General features: G+C 47.0%; 1 protein-coding gene across 1 annotated transcript in view; it reads left to right on the plus strand.

Annotated features, from left to right (window-relative positions):
- The window catches only part of HOOK1 (hook microtubule tethering protein 1), a 45,479-nt gene that overhangs the window by 11,472 nt on the left and 18,979 nt on the right, over window positions 1–15,028 (plus strand). The window contains exons 3-7 of the mRNA XM_018573829.1: window positions 1,893–1,965; window positions 4,808–4,858; window positions 7,180–7,309; window positions 8,289–8,356; window positions 13,865–13,927. Of these exons, the coding sequence (XP_018429331.1) occupies window positions 1,893–1,965; window positions 4,808–4,858; window positions 7,180–7,309; window positions 8,289–8,356; window positions 13,865–13,927 (385 nt within the window). The remainder of the gene's footprint in view (window positions 1–1,892; window positions 1,966–4,807; window positions 4,859–7,179; window positions 7,310–8,288; window positions 8,357–13,864; window positions 13,928–15,028) is intronic.

The following is a 15,028-nucleotide window of genomic DNA, read 5'->3' on the forward strand; positions in this document are numbered from 1 at the left end:
ATCATCAAACTACTACTGCCCTGTTGTTAATGGCATAGGACTCTTTGGTGCCCAGGAGAGGGTGCGGGCGAGTGGGGGCTTATGTTCCACCTACCCTGCCCTCCATGGAGCAAATGTCAGGGGAATTGTCCATAAATAGTACAGCATATAGCTGGTCAAATGCTGTTTGCACATCCCTACCGCCACTAGATGGAGCCGAGGAGCATAGGAAATGTCTATGTACCGCAGCGCCACCTAGTGGGGGTAGCTCTGTGAGCACTGCAATCACCCAGCTGTATACTGAGGTGGAGATTTATAAATCAGCTTCAACACCTCCACCTCATACCCATCATACACATAACATATAAATAATAGTCCAGGTAATCAATAAAGTATATCCGTTATGTCCTAATAAACCATGTCACTATGTATAAACAATGACGGTGAGATGATGAATTATCGATGCTTTCCTCCCAGACAACCAAAACATTGTGCACATAAGTGGTGATAATGATTTTAATATATGAAATAGATTAATACAATGCTATACATGTGAGAGTATTCCCGATAAGCAATGTGCAAAATAGTGATTGGGAAACAATGAATACCGACGCGTTTCATGAACCAAGGGTCTACTTCATCAGGAAAACAAGTGATTGAACTTCAATTATAAAATATGTTGTGATGGCAGACACACAGGTGTATCACTTCTATATAAAGGATGAGAATTAGCATATGCCTACAGGTATCTGGATGTCTGCTATCACAGCGTATTTGTATGTCTGGAGATAATTCCCTCCGACGTTTTCCTGATGAAGTGGACCCTTGGTTCATGAAACGTGTCAGTTTGATCATCTCCCCATCACTGTTTTGCACATTTACATTGTTTGAAAGGCATATGCTTACGTGTATAGCATTGTATCAATTAATTATTTTATCGAGTACCGATATTTTTTTTTTTTGGTACTCACCGATACCGAATACCAATACCGGAAGTCCCATTAAGGAAGCCAGGCGGCGTGTAATGGCTCGCCACCTGACTTGCTGATTAGCCAGAAAGCCGGGCAGCGTGTAAAGACTCGCCACCCGGCTTCCCGATGAGCAGGGAAGCCGTCTCCATGCTCCCTCGTCACCAGGTGACGAGAAAGCATGTAGCCGGCTTTCTGGCCAATCAGGAAGCCGGGTGCCGTGTAATGACTCGCTGTCTGACTTCCTGATTGGCCAGCTTCCCGACCAATCAGGAAGCTAGGCGGCGAGTCATGACACGCTGCCCGACTTCCTGATACCAGAAGCTCAAGTATCGGGCTAGGCATCGGAGCATTTGGGCCGAGTACTCACCGGAATACTTGGCATCGGCACCGATTCCGATACTAGTATCAATCAAATCCATATATTAAAATCATTATCATCACTTGAAGGACAATTATGCTCCGGCTGCGGCGTCTCAGTATACCGCGAGCTACAGCTCCCTATATACTGAGCCTAGGGTGACGGGAGGACGCTAGTTTTTGTCCTCCCGTTACCCTAAGGAGAAATATGGGGAAAAGCCTTAACCCCATAGTTCTCCTTTAAGTGCTTAATGTTCTAGTTGTCTGGGAGTTGAGAATTCATCATCTCGCTGTCATTGTTTACACACAGTGATATTGTTTATTAAGAACTAATGGATACACTTTATTACCCGGACTGTTATTATGTTTATGTGTGTGATGGGTTTGAGGGGAAGGTTTTGTTGATTACTAAATACAAGTTAAACTTTTTACTTTGTTTCTGGTGATCCATCAATAAAATAGTACAAAGTAATAGTTGGACTTTTATACCTGTTACGTCCCATGGAGTTTCTTTGTTCTTCTGTCTATAAATGTATCAGTCACAGTGATGTATGAGGCTGACTTGTCTTCTCTCACCCAACGTAGAGACGGCTCTTGGTTTAACGAGTCTTGGCTGGGACGCATTAAAGACGACGTCGGTGATAATCGAAGGATAAAGGTAGCTGTCATTGTCGGCTTCTCCCTGAACTGATACAATTCTGAACATTAAAAATAGATGATTGTCTTTTTACTAGAGGTGCACCAAAATAGAAATTTAAAAACCGAAATAAAAAAAATTGTCAGGCCGAAACCGAAATTTTTTTTATTTTAATTTTTTTAAATTTTTCAAATATTTTATTTATTTGTTTTTAAACTTTTTAATTTTTTTTATATTTATTTTTATTTATTCATTCATTTTTATTAAATATTTTTATTTTTTACTTTTTAGGGGCTTTGGGGAAATATTAGGGGTCTAAATAGAAAATTTTTTTAATCGATTAATCGAACACGAAAATTTTAATCATTACCAGCCCTAATAACTACAATCATGAATGAACAGGAGGGGATGTAGATCTTCCCATTCATTTATAATTAAGGATATAGTCCACATACCAGGTCCTCAATTATTTACAAACACTCAGCGATCACTGATCACCGACTGCTTGTACCCGCTCTCCTCTCTGACTCGCGCTGTCACAGGAGGCTGAGTGAGCGGTTTAGGGAGGAGATCTCAGCCTCCTGTGACAGCACGGGCTGTCTCCGCCCCCTCACCGATCTGCCGGACTGTGATAGGCAGCTGAGCGGTGTGGGAGGAGACACCGGCTGCTCACAGCGCTCTCCTCCCGCAGCGCTCGGCCGGCTGTCACTTTCTCACCTCCGCGCTGGGACACAGAGCAGCGCCCAGTGGGGAGGAAAGAAAGCACGCATGCGCCGATGTATCGGCAGGAAAATGGCACTTTCGGCATTAAGCTAAAAGTGCCATTTTCGGCCGATATGTTTCGGCGGCCGATATATAGGTGCATCCCTACTTTTTACAGTTTATATAGAGGAAGATGTGAATTGATTTAAAGTTGACATGAAGCCCTTAATGACCGAGGCCATGTTATAGGCCTGAAAACTACTTCAAACCCCAAAACATGATCTATTTTCTGAAAGCCAAGAACCTGTAGAATAACATGGTGTCAGTTGCAAATTTGTATGTGTTGCACGACATTAGCGCCACTTATTATCAAACCCCAAACATTAAAAGAGTCATTCACAAAGCTGCCGAAGGCAGCCGAGTGAATAACCGAGCCGTAGTGAAGTGAGCCGAACAACGTTCGACTATTCACTACGGCTCAGTGCGGCTGATTTCAGCCGTACATCGGCTTTCGGTCAGCCAAACATGCTCTGCAGCTCACTCGCAGCTGTTCGGCCCTATTCTCAAAGGGGCCAAATGGCAGTAAGTGAATAGCCAAATGCCACCGAGCGGCATTCGGCTCGGCTATTCTGCTCGGTACCTCCGTGGTACCGAGGCAGAATAGCAAAAAGTTGAAAAAAATGTTTAAAAATGTAAATTAATAATACATTGGGAAAAAAAAAAATAATAATTAAAAAAACAAAAAAAAAAAGCAATTGGGCAGTGACAGCTAGCTCCGCCCAACTGTTTACTATTGGCCGGCACCTGCCAGAGTCTTGTCCGGGACGGACAATGAATAACAACTGGGCGGAGCTGGCCGCGACGTCACGGCCGGCTCCGCCCAGTTGTTGTTGTTTAATGACAGATCAGCGTCCCCAGGTCATTTGGGGATGCTGATCTGTCATTACAACTGGGCGGAGCCAGCCTTGAGATCACATCTGGCTCCGCCCAGCTGTCATTTGCGAGGTGAACAGCCGGCCTTCAGCTGTCACTTTGGCTCAGTCGAGCTGAAGCGTATGCCTTCGGCTCAGCTGAGCCGCTCAGCCGCCTGCGGGAGCCGTACTGGCTATAGTGAATAGCCCGTACAGCAGCCCTTCGGTTTGACTGATAGCATATTGGCAGTGACAGGTCCTCTTTTAAAGTGATACTGGGGGTCCAAAGACCCCTAGTGTCACATTTACACTTTAAAAAAGCACTTGAAGTGCAGATCACACTTCAATAGCTTATTGCTGGGCTTCAGGAGCTGAGCAATGACAGGTATGGGACTGGAAGTTATGTAATATAAATCTAGGAGCAGTAAAGCACAGCCACTGGAGAGCAGGAAACAGAGCCTGTGTATGGAATGATCCTGTATGCCTGCCGCACAGGGAGTGTATTGTTTTAGAATGGGTCAGGCTACTCATAGACTTGCATTGTATAAAGGTGCAGTAAAGCACATCCACAGCAGAGCAGGAAGCAGAGACTGTGTATTGAATGATCCCATATGGTGGCCGCACAGGGAGTGCATTGTTTTAGAATGGGTCAGACTACTCATAGACTTGCATTGTACAAAGGAGCAGTAAAGCGCAGCCACAGCAGAACCTGTGTATGGAATGATCCTGTATGGCTGCCGCATAGGGAGTGCATTGTTTTAGAATGGGTCAGGATGACTCATTGACTTGCATTGTCAGAAGGAGCAGGAAGAAGAGCCTGTGTATGGAATGATCCAATATGGCCGTTCTTCTGTACAGCTATGATTACAAACCAGACAGAAGCAAGTGCAATGAAGCACATTGATGCATCCAGCTGATCTCTTTTATGTGGACATCTAAAACTCATCATAAGGTCTACACATTCCCTTCAGGCGCTGCTCATTGCAGGGCGCCATTGTCTGCTCCTGAATCTCGGCCTTTGTCTCTCCCGTCTCTCAGCACCATTCACGCGGGGCGGCCATGTTATGACAGCGGCCCATTTGAATGAATCTGAAACACATGCAAATATTTGCCATAAACACGACTTGTGTGCGGAGCCGGGAACTGTTATAAACGGACTGTTTGTTCTGAGTGATATGGATCTTGTAATACGCTGTATCGGACGTCCACTAATTCCGTGTTTGACTTTAATCTTCTCCTCGTTTGCTTAGATCAACAATCTAAAGAAGATCCTCCAGGGGATTGGGGATTATTACAAAGAGGTAAGACGGGACACGTGCTGGGCTAGACGTGGGAGCTGAAGGGCCAGGGCTGCCATTAAAAATCACGGGGCCCCATACAACCTGACTGGCCCCGGCTTTCTCCACCCCCGTGCTCTGTATGACTGCCGGTGCAGGACTTGGAAGCACAGGAGAGTAGATTAGTGGCAATTGTGTGGACATTGACATTATTATTATTATACAGGATTTATATAGCGCCAACAGTTTGCGCAGCGCTTTATAATATAAGGAAGACATTACAATTACAATACAATTCAAGACAAGATGGTAAGGAGGGCCCTGCCCCTGAGGGGTTACAATCTAAAAGGGAGGGGCCAGTGATACATGAGGAGGTACCTCTGTGGGGAGGAATTGTTTGAGAAAGTGTTAGTTCAGTGGTTAGGTTGAGGTGGGATAGGCTTCCCTGAAGAGATGAGTCTTTTTAGGGAACGCCTTGAGGCAGAGTGGGAGATAGAAGGACAGGTTGGGGTAAAGAGTTCCATAGGATGGGAGAGGCTCTAGAGAAATCCTGGAGGCGAGCATGGGAGGAGTTATGAGGGAACTGGAAAGCAGGAGGTCTTGTGAAGAGCCGAGGGGACGGTTAGGGTGATACTTTGAGACCAGGTTTTAGATATAGCCGGGGGCGGAGTTGTGGACGGCTTTGTAAGTGGTTGTTAATATTTTGAATTAAAAGGGGGTGGGGGATGGAGGCCAGTGCAGGGATTAGCAGGGGGGGATGGAAGCCAGTGGAGGGATGGGCAGAGAGGGGTTGCAGACACTGAGCGGTTGGTCAGGTGGATGAGTCTAGCAGCTGCATTCATAATAGACTGCAGAGGGGAGGAGCCTGTGTAGTGGAAAACTATCAGCCACATCACTGCCGTGGTCTGCTTTTCTGTCTTTCCGCGTCCCCCAGAGCGCTCACATGCACGCTCCGTCACACAGAGCCACTATGACTCACTGTGCTAGTGTCTGGACATAATTCCTGACAGGTCTGGGCCCTCTGCCTGACCCTATGGAGCAAGGGCACAGTACAGGAGGACGGCCTGTACAACCCCGGCCAGTGGCCCAGCAAAGGGTCACCACCCACAGCAGCCTATAGGAGATCTTTCTGTGATCGTAGGCTGGCCATGTACTATGCGGTTTCTCAAAAGCTCAATTTCCCAATCCACGCTGTCAAAATACCTGATTGGCTGCTGTGTCTGCTCAGTCAAGAATTTTCAGATGGGCTCCTTCAACAAATGTTGATTAACAATCAAGTTTTGTTAAATGGAGGGGTGCCAGGAAGGGGCCACACTGTTTGGATTTAGGCTGAATCGGCAGGACTCCCCCCTCCATTAACATGCTAATGAAATGTTTAAATTAAACCTGTGCTTCTCTGTGCAACGCAGGCAGATCATGGCTGGTGGGAGGGGCCGGCAGGGGCCTAGCTTCCTTAAAACATCACAGCACCCTGCCTCGGTACTTCTCTTAAGAACCCTCAGCCCTGATGCAAGCAGTGGGCGGGCTCTTGGGAGCAGTTATGTAAATATCAGAATGCCTTGATGGGTGGATGTCAGTGTGCAGGAGTGGGTGTTCCTAGACAGGCAGCATTTGCATACAGACAGCCCTAGGTAACATCCACATGTGACGCCGAGCCTCCATGATTGAAAAAATTGAAGTCCAAAGAATGAAAGGGGCGGGGCTAGGGACGGTCAGGCTGGGGAGAAAAGTACTAGATGATGCTGGATGTCCTCCAGCCAGGAAATGAGGCGGGCTCTATCTGACTTGTTGCAGCGTCTAATGCATATTGTGAGAAGCGCGCAGTGTGCCGTGAAATCAGAGGAAGCCATTTCAGTCCAGGAGAGGAGCCGGTACAACTGTGCAAGACTGAAGGGAAGGACGGAGGTCAGATAGAAGACTGAAGGGGAGGACGGAGGTCAGATATAAAACTGAAGGGGAGGACGGAGGTCAGATAGAAGACTGAAGGGAAGGACGGAGGTCAGATAGAAGACTGAAGGGGAGGAGTGCAAGACTGAAGGGAAGGACGGAGGTCAGATAGAAGACTGAAGGGGAGGACGGAGGTCAGATATAAAACTGAAGGGGAGGACGGAGGTCAGATAGAAGACTGAAGGGAAGGACGGAGGTCAGATAGAAGACTGAAGGGAAGGCTGGGGGTCAGATAGAAGACTGAAGGGAAGGACGGAGGTCAGATAGAAGACTGAAGGGAAGGCTGGGGGTCAGATAGAAGACTGAAGGGAAGGCCAGAGTTAGGGAACCCCAGAAATCATATTGATCCCCAGCAGTCCCCTTTTAATTCCCCTAATCTAAGTGTACAATGTTCCCAGGTTCTGGACCAGCAAATCTCGGAGTTCCTCCCCGACCTCAACCAGATTGCGGAACATTCGGACCCGACGGAAATGGGGCGACTGATACAGCTCATTCTGGGGTGCGCCATTAACTGCGAGAAGAAACAAGGTAAGGACGGAACCCATGGCAGTGACATTGGACCAATCACAGAGGAGAAACATTCCCATTCTATTCCTTCCATGAATCTTCTCTGAGATTTTTATTGTGTTTATGACCTTTGACTGAAACTTATCAACGTGGAAGGAAGTTCCTCTTTTCCCGCTGATGGCGTTGCCGTTCCCTGATTAGCCGACAATCTGAACATTCAATGATTTTTCATAATAAAAAAATACGGTTTGCTGTTCCGGGTTTTAGTTAACTCATTCGGGGGAACTTATTATCTATAAAATCATTTTTAAGGACTTAAAAGAGAACTAAAGCCAAACTATTTTTTTTTTTGGCTTTAGTCCTCTTTTGGGTCAAAGTAGAATATTTATTAATGTCCTTCTGTGACCCCAAATCAGCATCTAGTGGGCTGCTACACGCTATATACACCCTGCTGCCTAATTGACCAGCGGGCCCGCGTTCTGCGCATGATTGCCGCATTTTGGAGTATATCTTGGTATACACCAAGAATATATGGACGTTGCCATCACGGTGTATACCAAGGTATACTCCAAAATCACGGCGTGCATGCGCAGAACAGATGGCGGCCGATCTGGCCACTGCTCGTTCTGTGCATAACGTCAACCATGATGAGGAGTCGTGTGACGTTATGCAACCCGCCTCCAAGATGGTGGCGGGCATGCGCAGAACGCACCAGCGGCCAATGTGGCCTCCAAGCGTTCTGATAACAAATTTTTTATATGCCCGAATATCGTTTTAGTATATGGCATTGGTTGTATGGCATTGGTTGTCATTCAACCTGGAGGAAGACCAGCTCAGGACCACCGTTCCTCATGTCCAGTGCCGGAGAGGGGGTGAGCATTGCACAAAGCTGCTGTTTTATTTTACAACAGCTGGGCAGTGGGTTGGAGTGACCCTTTAAGGAATTGTTCTTAGTTACCGTTGCGCTCCAGTTGTCACTCCTTTGTTCCATTATTTGCAGAACACATCCAGATCATCATGACCCTGGAAGAGTCCGTACAGCATGTGGTAATGACTGCCATTCAGGAGGTAAGCGGCCACTGATTTATTCTGTAACAAGTTGGATTTAGAGTGAGACGGAACACCGGGTAAAATAGTCAGTTCAGCTTATTCCTTAAATTGATATTTAAGGCTCATTTAATAATAAGCAAGTTCAGGTCTTCCTGTATCCCTTGCAGGGTCCTATGGAGCCACCTTTGCGTGCGTGCTCCCGGATGGAACTTGAACTGTGTCTCCTTATGCCATGTGCTATGCCTAAGCCATCTTTACTTCTGAACATACAAAGGAGAGAAGTAGGACTATGCAAGTTCTATGCGTCGTGTGACCCCTGGAGGTCATCTTTGCACCAATACCAAAGTACCACCAAAATCATGTATGCTTGGCTCGCCCTTGTGACAACTGAGCAAGGATCCTTGTAATATTCCTGCAGGAAGAGAGCCATGTTTGGGGGTGATTTTAAGTGCTCCTGGCCATGAGACACACACTGTGTTGGGGCCCTCCCCTTGGTTTTGGTGGTACTTTGGTACTGTTGCAAAGATGACCTCCTGGGGGGTCACACGATGCATAGAACTTGCATAGTTCTACTGCTCTCCTATGTATGTCCAGAAGAAAAGATGACTTTGACTACTGTGAAGGCAGAATTCAACTCCCTCCCTGTATTTAGTGTCATGTGGTTTAGAATTCTGAAAAGAAAACACAAAGTGAAGAGATGACTATCAATCCTCAGATTTAGGGAAAGTAGTCTTTCCTCTTAGGTGACCCTCCACCGAGTCATCATGCCAAGAGAGAATCCTAATAAGTCTATAGAGAGAAATGATTGCATAGATAGTTTTCTGTCTGGGTGTGGCATATGACAGCCGTCTTACAGAGGAATTTCCGTGTATTTGTAATGAGTCACAAATAGATTTATTAGTGTGTTTGGTTGCCTCATATTCAGAATTAGGTTTATAGAGGTGTACACTTGTAAACATCCAAATACATTTCACACCCTGCAGACTCAGAAGAATGTAGGAACTGGAGATCCCACCTCCGGCCCTGCAGTCACTGAAGAGTTGGGTGGGGGGATTCATTGGTTTGAAGAGTTAGGGCTCTGGGGTGACACAACATCGGCACGTCTTTGGCACATTGGCCATTATGACAGCTTTGGCTGCCATAGTGCAGTGCTGGGATGCTGTAGGCATTGTGTTATACGGGAATTATGGGGGCTGCCATTGCTGACCTCTCAGCTGAGGATGTTAGTTCCATGGCTGTCATGTTGATGCCTTGGCTTTAATGCTTTCCAAGTCTCTGACCAAGAACGAATATGTAGATCAGGGGAAGGCAACCTAGGCACTGCAGCTGTTGTGGAACTATAAGGCATTGCAAGATTCTGAGCCACAGGCATGACTCCCAGAGGCATAGTCATGATGGCATATGTTGTTTTACCACAGCTGGAATGCCGAGGTTGCCTATAGATGAAGACCAGGTTCACTATATGGCCCACATAGTGAACTTGGTGCAAAGATATTCACTTTATAATAATTGGCAGGGACAAGAGGGCGCCTTGCATCTGGGGGAGAAGAGATTTTCATCTTTGCATACGGAAAGGCTTCTTCACAGTAAAGCTGGCCGCCCATAGCTTGAATTTCAGCTGATTCCTGCTAAATCGGCCCCAAATCAAACTGTCGGTGTCCCTGTCATCACCAACCTCTTCAGCAAAAGTGAATATTTCCCCATGGTTCCTGTGTGTGTTGTAAAGTAGTCACCGCTCCAAGCTCACTCCCGGTATGGACTACAATCTCACGTTTAATTTACTGACTTACATTAAGATTATAGTCCATCACAGGAGCGAGCTTGGAATGGTGACTACTCTACAACACACACAGGGACTATGGGGAACACAAGTAGGGGCACAAGAAGGAAGGACAGTGTCAGCACCAATTCAGAGATGATTGGAGGATCTACAGCCGAGTGATACACAAATAAGATACATTGTTGTTCATAGTTAAGGGACTTAAATGCATTTTTAAGATTTAACTCCTGAGTTTAGTGTCACTTTATGGTTCCCGCACACATTACAGTCCAAAGTTTCTTCAGGTTATGTTATCAAGTCCGCTGGACAGGAACTAAAATAGCTTTTTCTAAGTTAAGTAGGGAAATGCTAAAATCTTGGTCAGTTTTTCAATTGGTATCTATTTCCCTGTTGCAGATTTTTCCCTAACTTCCTTTCCAGTAAAAGGTGAGAAAGTGAGAGGAAATCTCTCTAAAGGATCCCTGGATCCCCTGAGGGGTTATCTATACCCAAAAATCTGGGTATAGATAGACTTTAACAGACGAATACATGCTGCTTGAATGCAAGGCACAGGGATTGATTTACTCAATTAGAGTATGTTTACTTAGCAAAGGGAATGTTACTATCAGCTCAGTGAACGCGGTGAGCGTGGTACTTTACAAGGAATACCCAATCACATGCAACAACACTTTAAAAACAGGCTTTTTGCTTGCACATATTTGGATCATGGAAGTCAGCAGAGCTTCACCACATTCACTAAGCTGAGTGAAAACTCCATTGCAAATTGCAAGTTCACTTTGCTAAGTAAGCAGCCAATATGTATTATATATATATCTATCTATATATATCTATCTATATATATAGATAGATATATATAGTACAGGACACCAGGGATGGATCCTGAAAAGGAAAAGGGGCTATGTTTCCCCCTATGTTTGGGTTGTGGTCCCTTTAAGGGGCAAATAAGTGGTTTTTAAAGACCGGAAGCTGTCTAGAGCAAAGGAGAAGTAGTACGGAGTTGTGTAGACAGATTGGCGTCTGACAAGCAGTTGTGTTGAGGAACTTCATAACCCTGCTGGGAGTCTGTCGGCTGGGGGAGACCCTCCAAAATCCTGGGACTGTTAAACCCCTTCTTACATGCACAAGCCGGTTAAGTTGGTGAGATTATTTAATTTTTTCTTTTGTGCGGAAGAAAGTTGACTTTTATTTTATTTCCTTTGTGCCATGGAAGGCGGACTGTTAAATTCCCCAAACTTCACAACTGGTGCTCGAATGCGGGCAGGACAGAGTGACAGGCGCAGAAACCGTGTTTGGGTCAAAAACTGACATTTAAGGGGACAGTGCAAACTCTGAAGTCTGCAACAATGGAGGAACTGATCAAGCAGCTGACCTTGGCTAATATGCAAGCTTAGACCCACCATGAGGGAGCACAGACCCGTCATGAGGAGGCGCTGGCCCAGCAGCAAGGAAGTACCCACCTGTTGGTAGTTCAGCTTGTAGCCCAGCAAGGAGCCATGCAGACACAGATGACTGCCTTGCAGGAGGCAGTGCGGCAACTTTCGCAGGGGTGTGAGCAAGCGGCTGTTCTTCCTAGGAACCAGGTAACCATGAGGGCCAGCCACTACCTGCAGAAGCTGACCCCCAGTGATGATGTAGAGGCTTTCCTTACCACCTTAGCGAGGACAGCCAAAAGAGAGGGATGACCTCCAAGATCAGTGGGCCGGCCTCATCATCCCTTTCCTTACTGGGGACCCTCAAAAGGCCTACTTTGATCTGCCACCTGGTGATGCTAAAAACTATGAGGGCAGAAATCCTGGCCCGATTAGGGTTTGACTATGGCCGTTTGGGCGCAAAGAGTTCACTGCTGGAGATATCATCCAGAACGGCTGCCAAGGTCCCAGATGCATGACCTGGTGCAGCTGGTCAAGAAATGGCTGCAGCCAGAACCAATGTCTGGTCCCCAGATGGTGGAACGGGTTGTGTTGGACTGATACCTTAGGTCCCTGCCAGATGACCTCGGGGTCAGCCATAGAGACCCCACGACAGTGGACCAACTTGTAGAGACGGTTGAAAGGTACACTATGGTGGAGGATCTGCTGGCCCTGTCAAGCGACAAGGACCCATTCCACCAAGGGCAACTTAGCCAACCACAGCTCTTCAGAAGGAAGTCCCACGGAATCCTGGAATCAGCATCCAAGAATGTCATCTTCCTCAGCTCCTCAGAGATCTGTCCCTACTCAGAGAACAGGAGATGTACAAAGCTTGCGATGCCGCTCCTGGAGCCATACCCGGACACAGTGTCTGCTAAAGGAGGAGCCCATGGAATGTGGGGCTCTCCGGAGGGGGTTCTTTTATGCACACAAAGCTTGCACCACCCCCCTGAACCTTAGTGAGGGGCGATTTGAGTGTGAGGTGCAGGTGAATCACTTCCCCGCCGTGGCCTTACTGGACTCCAGAAGCATGGTTACACTTGTCCAAGACTACGGGTTGTATGTTTTCATGGGGGCGCTAGGGAATACCCCCTCATCCTCCTGCCAATCTCCACTACATATGGTTCTTTTACCCAAGAGGTGGGGGTGGTGAGGAATTTGGTGCATGACAATATACCTCTTGTCCTGCCTGATCTGGAGGTGACCAGGAGGGTTTCTGGAACAGCCCAGATATAGAACCTAACTTGACGCAGACAAGAGAACAAGTGGTTGTTATAAATGGCGTTCCCCAGGAGCCAGGTGCAAATGAGCGGTGGCCTTGCTTTGCAGTGAATAATGACTTGCTTTATCGAGTCACAAGAGAACGGGAAGACGTTGTAGAACAATTGTTGGTACCCCAACCATACAGAAGGAAGTTAGAAGTTGGCGATGGATAGGACTTTACAATCTCAATAGGAATATGTTGCGGTGTATTTGGACGACATGTTAATTTTTAGTAGAGACTGGGAATCCCATTTGCCCAAAGTCCAGGCAGTGTTAGACTCCCTGTGATCTTAGACTGCTGCAGCGGCCCAAGGTCCAGTGAGTCATCACATTCTATACACTGCATATAGGATGTGAGGGCGCTGAGGGACATTACATTGCTGCAGTGCAAGCCAGCTCGCAGAATTGGGTGAGTATAACTTTGTTTGTTTCGAGCCAAGATAAAAATGAACACTTAACCCTTGCAGTGCGGGGGGAGCCCTACCGCAAGGGTTAAGAATATTTCTCCCCGGAGTTCTGCTTTAACTTTTCAGCAATTTAAGCTACAGTTACTCTTCTGTTGGATCGGACTGCACAGGCCAGCCTTTGCTCCCCAAGTGCATCAGTGAGCCTTGTCTGCCCATGACCATGTCGCCGGTTCACCGATTTTCCTTCCTTGGACCAATTTTGGTCGGTCCTGACCACTTCAGACCGGGAACATCCCACAAGAGCTGCAGTTTTGGAGTTGCCCTGACCCAGTCGTCTAGCCAGCATAATCTGGCCCTTGTCAAAGTCGCTCAAATCTTTACACTTGTCCATTTTTTCTGCTTCCAACACATCAACGTCATGGAAAAAATGTTGACTTCCTGCCTATCATATGCCATTTCCAGGTGCCATTGTAACCAGATAATCAATGTTATTCACGTCACCTCTCAGTGGTCAGAATGTTATAGCTGATCAGTGTGTATACATATACAGTATATATTTATTCCTTTGGTAAACCAACTGCATGAGTGTGAATGTGGCCTAAAGAATTTAATGGTTTGTGGTTTAAATACAGTGCAGATATTTATGTGCCATTTGTGTGTTTTCCAGCTCATGAGTAAGGACAGTGTGGACTTTCCATTGGTGGAACTAGAAGGAGATCTGGAGCATCAGGTACCTCTCCCTCTATAATAGACCATCTCATCTGGGCTATCAGATGAAAACCTGGGGGGAGGTTGTGTTTCCATGTATATCCATGCTAAGAGTGTTCATAGAAGGGCATCGTCGACCCAGGCAGGGGCCATGGAAAGGCATCATAGACCCAGGCAGGGCCATAGAAGTGCATCGTAGACCCAGGCAGGGGCCATGGAAGGGTATCGTAGACGCAGGCGGGGCCATGGAAGGGCATTGTAAACCCAGACAGGGGCTATAGAAGGGCATTGTAGACCCAGGCAGGGGCTATAGAAGGGCATTGTAGACCCAGGCAGGGGCCATGGAAGGGCATTGTAGACCTAGGCAGGGGCCATGGAAGGGCATTGTAGACCTAGGCAGGGACCATGGAAGGGCATTGTAGACCCAGGCAGGGGCCATGGAAGGGCATTGTAGACCCAGGCAGGGGCTATAGAAGGGTATTGTAGACCCAGGCAGGGGCTATAGAAGGGCATCGTAGACCTAGGCAGGGACCATGGAAGTGTATCATAGACCCAGGTAGGGGCCATAGAAGGGTATCGTAGACCCAGGTAGGGGCCATAGAAGGGTATCGTAGACCCAGGCAGGGGCCATGGAATGGCATTGTAGACCCAGGCAGGGTTCATGGTGCTCTACAACCACAGTGTAATGGTGCAGATAGTGGCGCTGACATCATCACATCGGGGCCTCTGTCTGCATCGGTAAGGATCGCCCATCCTGGAGAAGTAGTGGCTATGAAGTGGACTCACATAACCAGCCTGAAGACTTGGAAAAAAGTAAGCATAAAATAGCCAAAGGGGGACCAAAGGGGGGAAGGTTAACTACGCTGAACCCTGTGCTGGGCTTTAAAAAGCATCTAATGCACGTTGTGAGAATCTCCCAGTGTGCAGTGAAATTAGAGCAAGCACTTCCAGTCCAGGAGAGGAGCCGGGAAGGGAAGGCCAGAGCTCAGATTTAAACCAACAGGTATCTATTATATGTGCACAATTGCTATGAATCATATATTGTGTCTACTTCATTGTCAATGGCTAATTGTGATAAAACTAGTTTTGTTGTAATGACTTATTGGCGGAATCGTCACCACTC

The sequence above is a fragment of the Nanorana parkeri genome, unplaced genomic scaffold, assembly GCF_000935625.1.
Source record: "Nanorana parkeri isolate BGI_ZX_2015 unplaced genomic scaffold, ASM93562v1 scaffold2558, whole genome shotgun sequence".
Lineage (NCBI taxonomy): Eukaryota > Metazoa > Chordata > Amphibia > Anura > Dicroglossidae > Nanorana > Nanorana parkeri.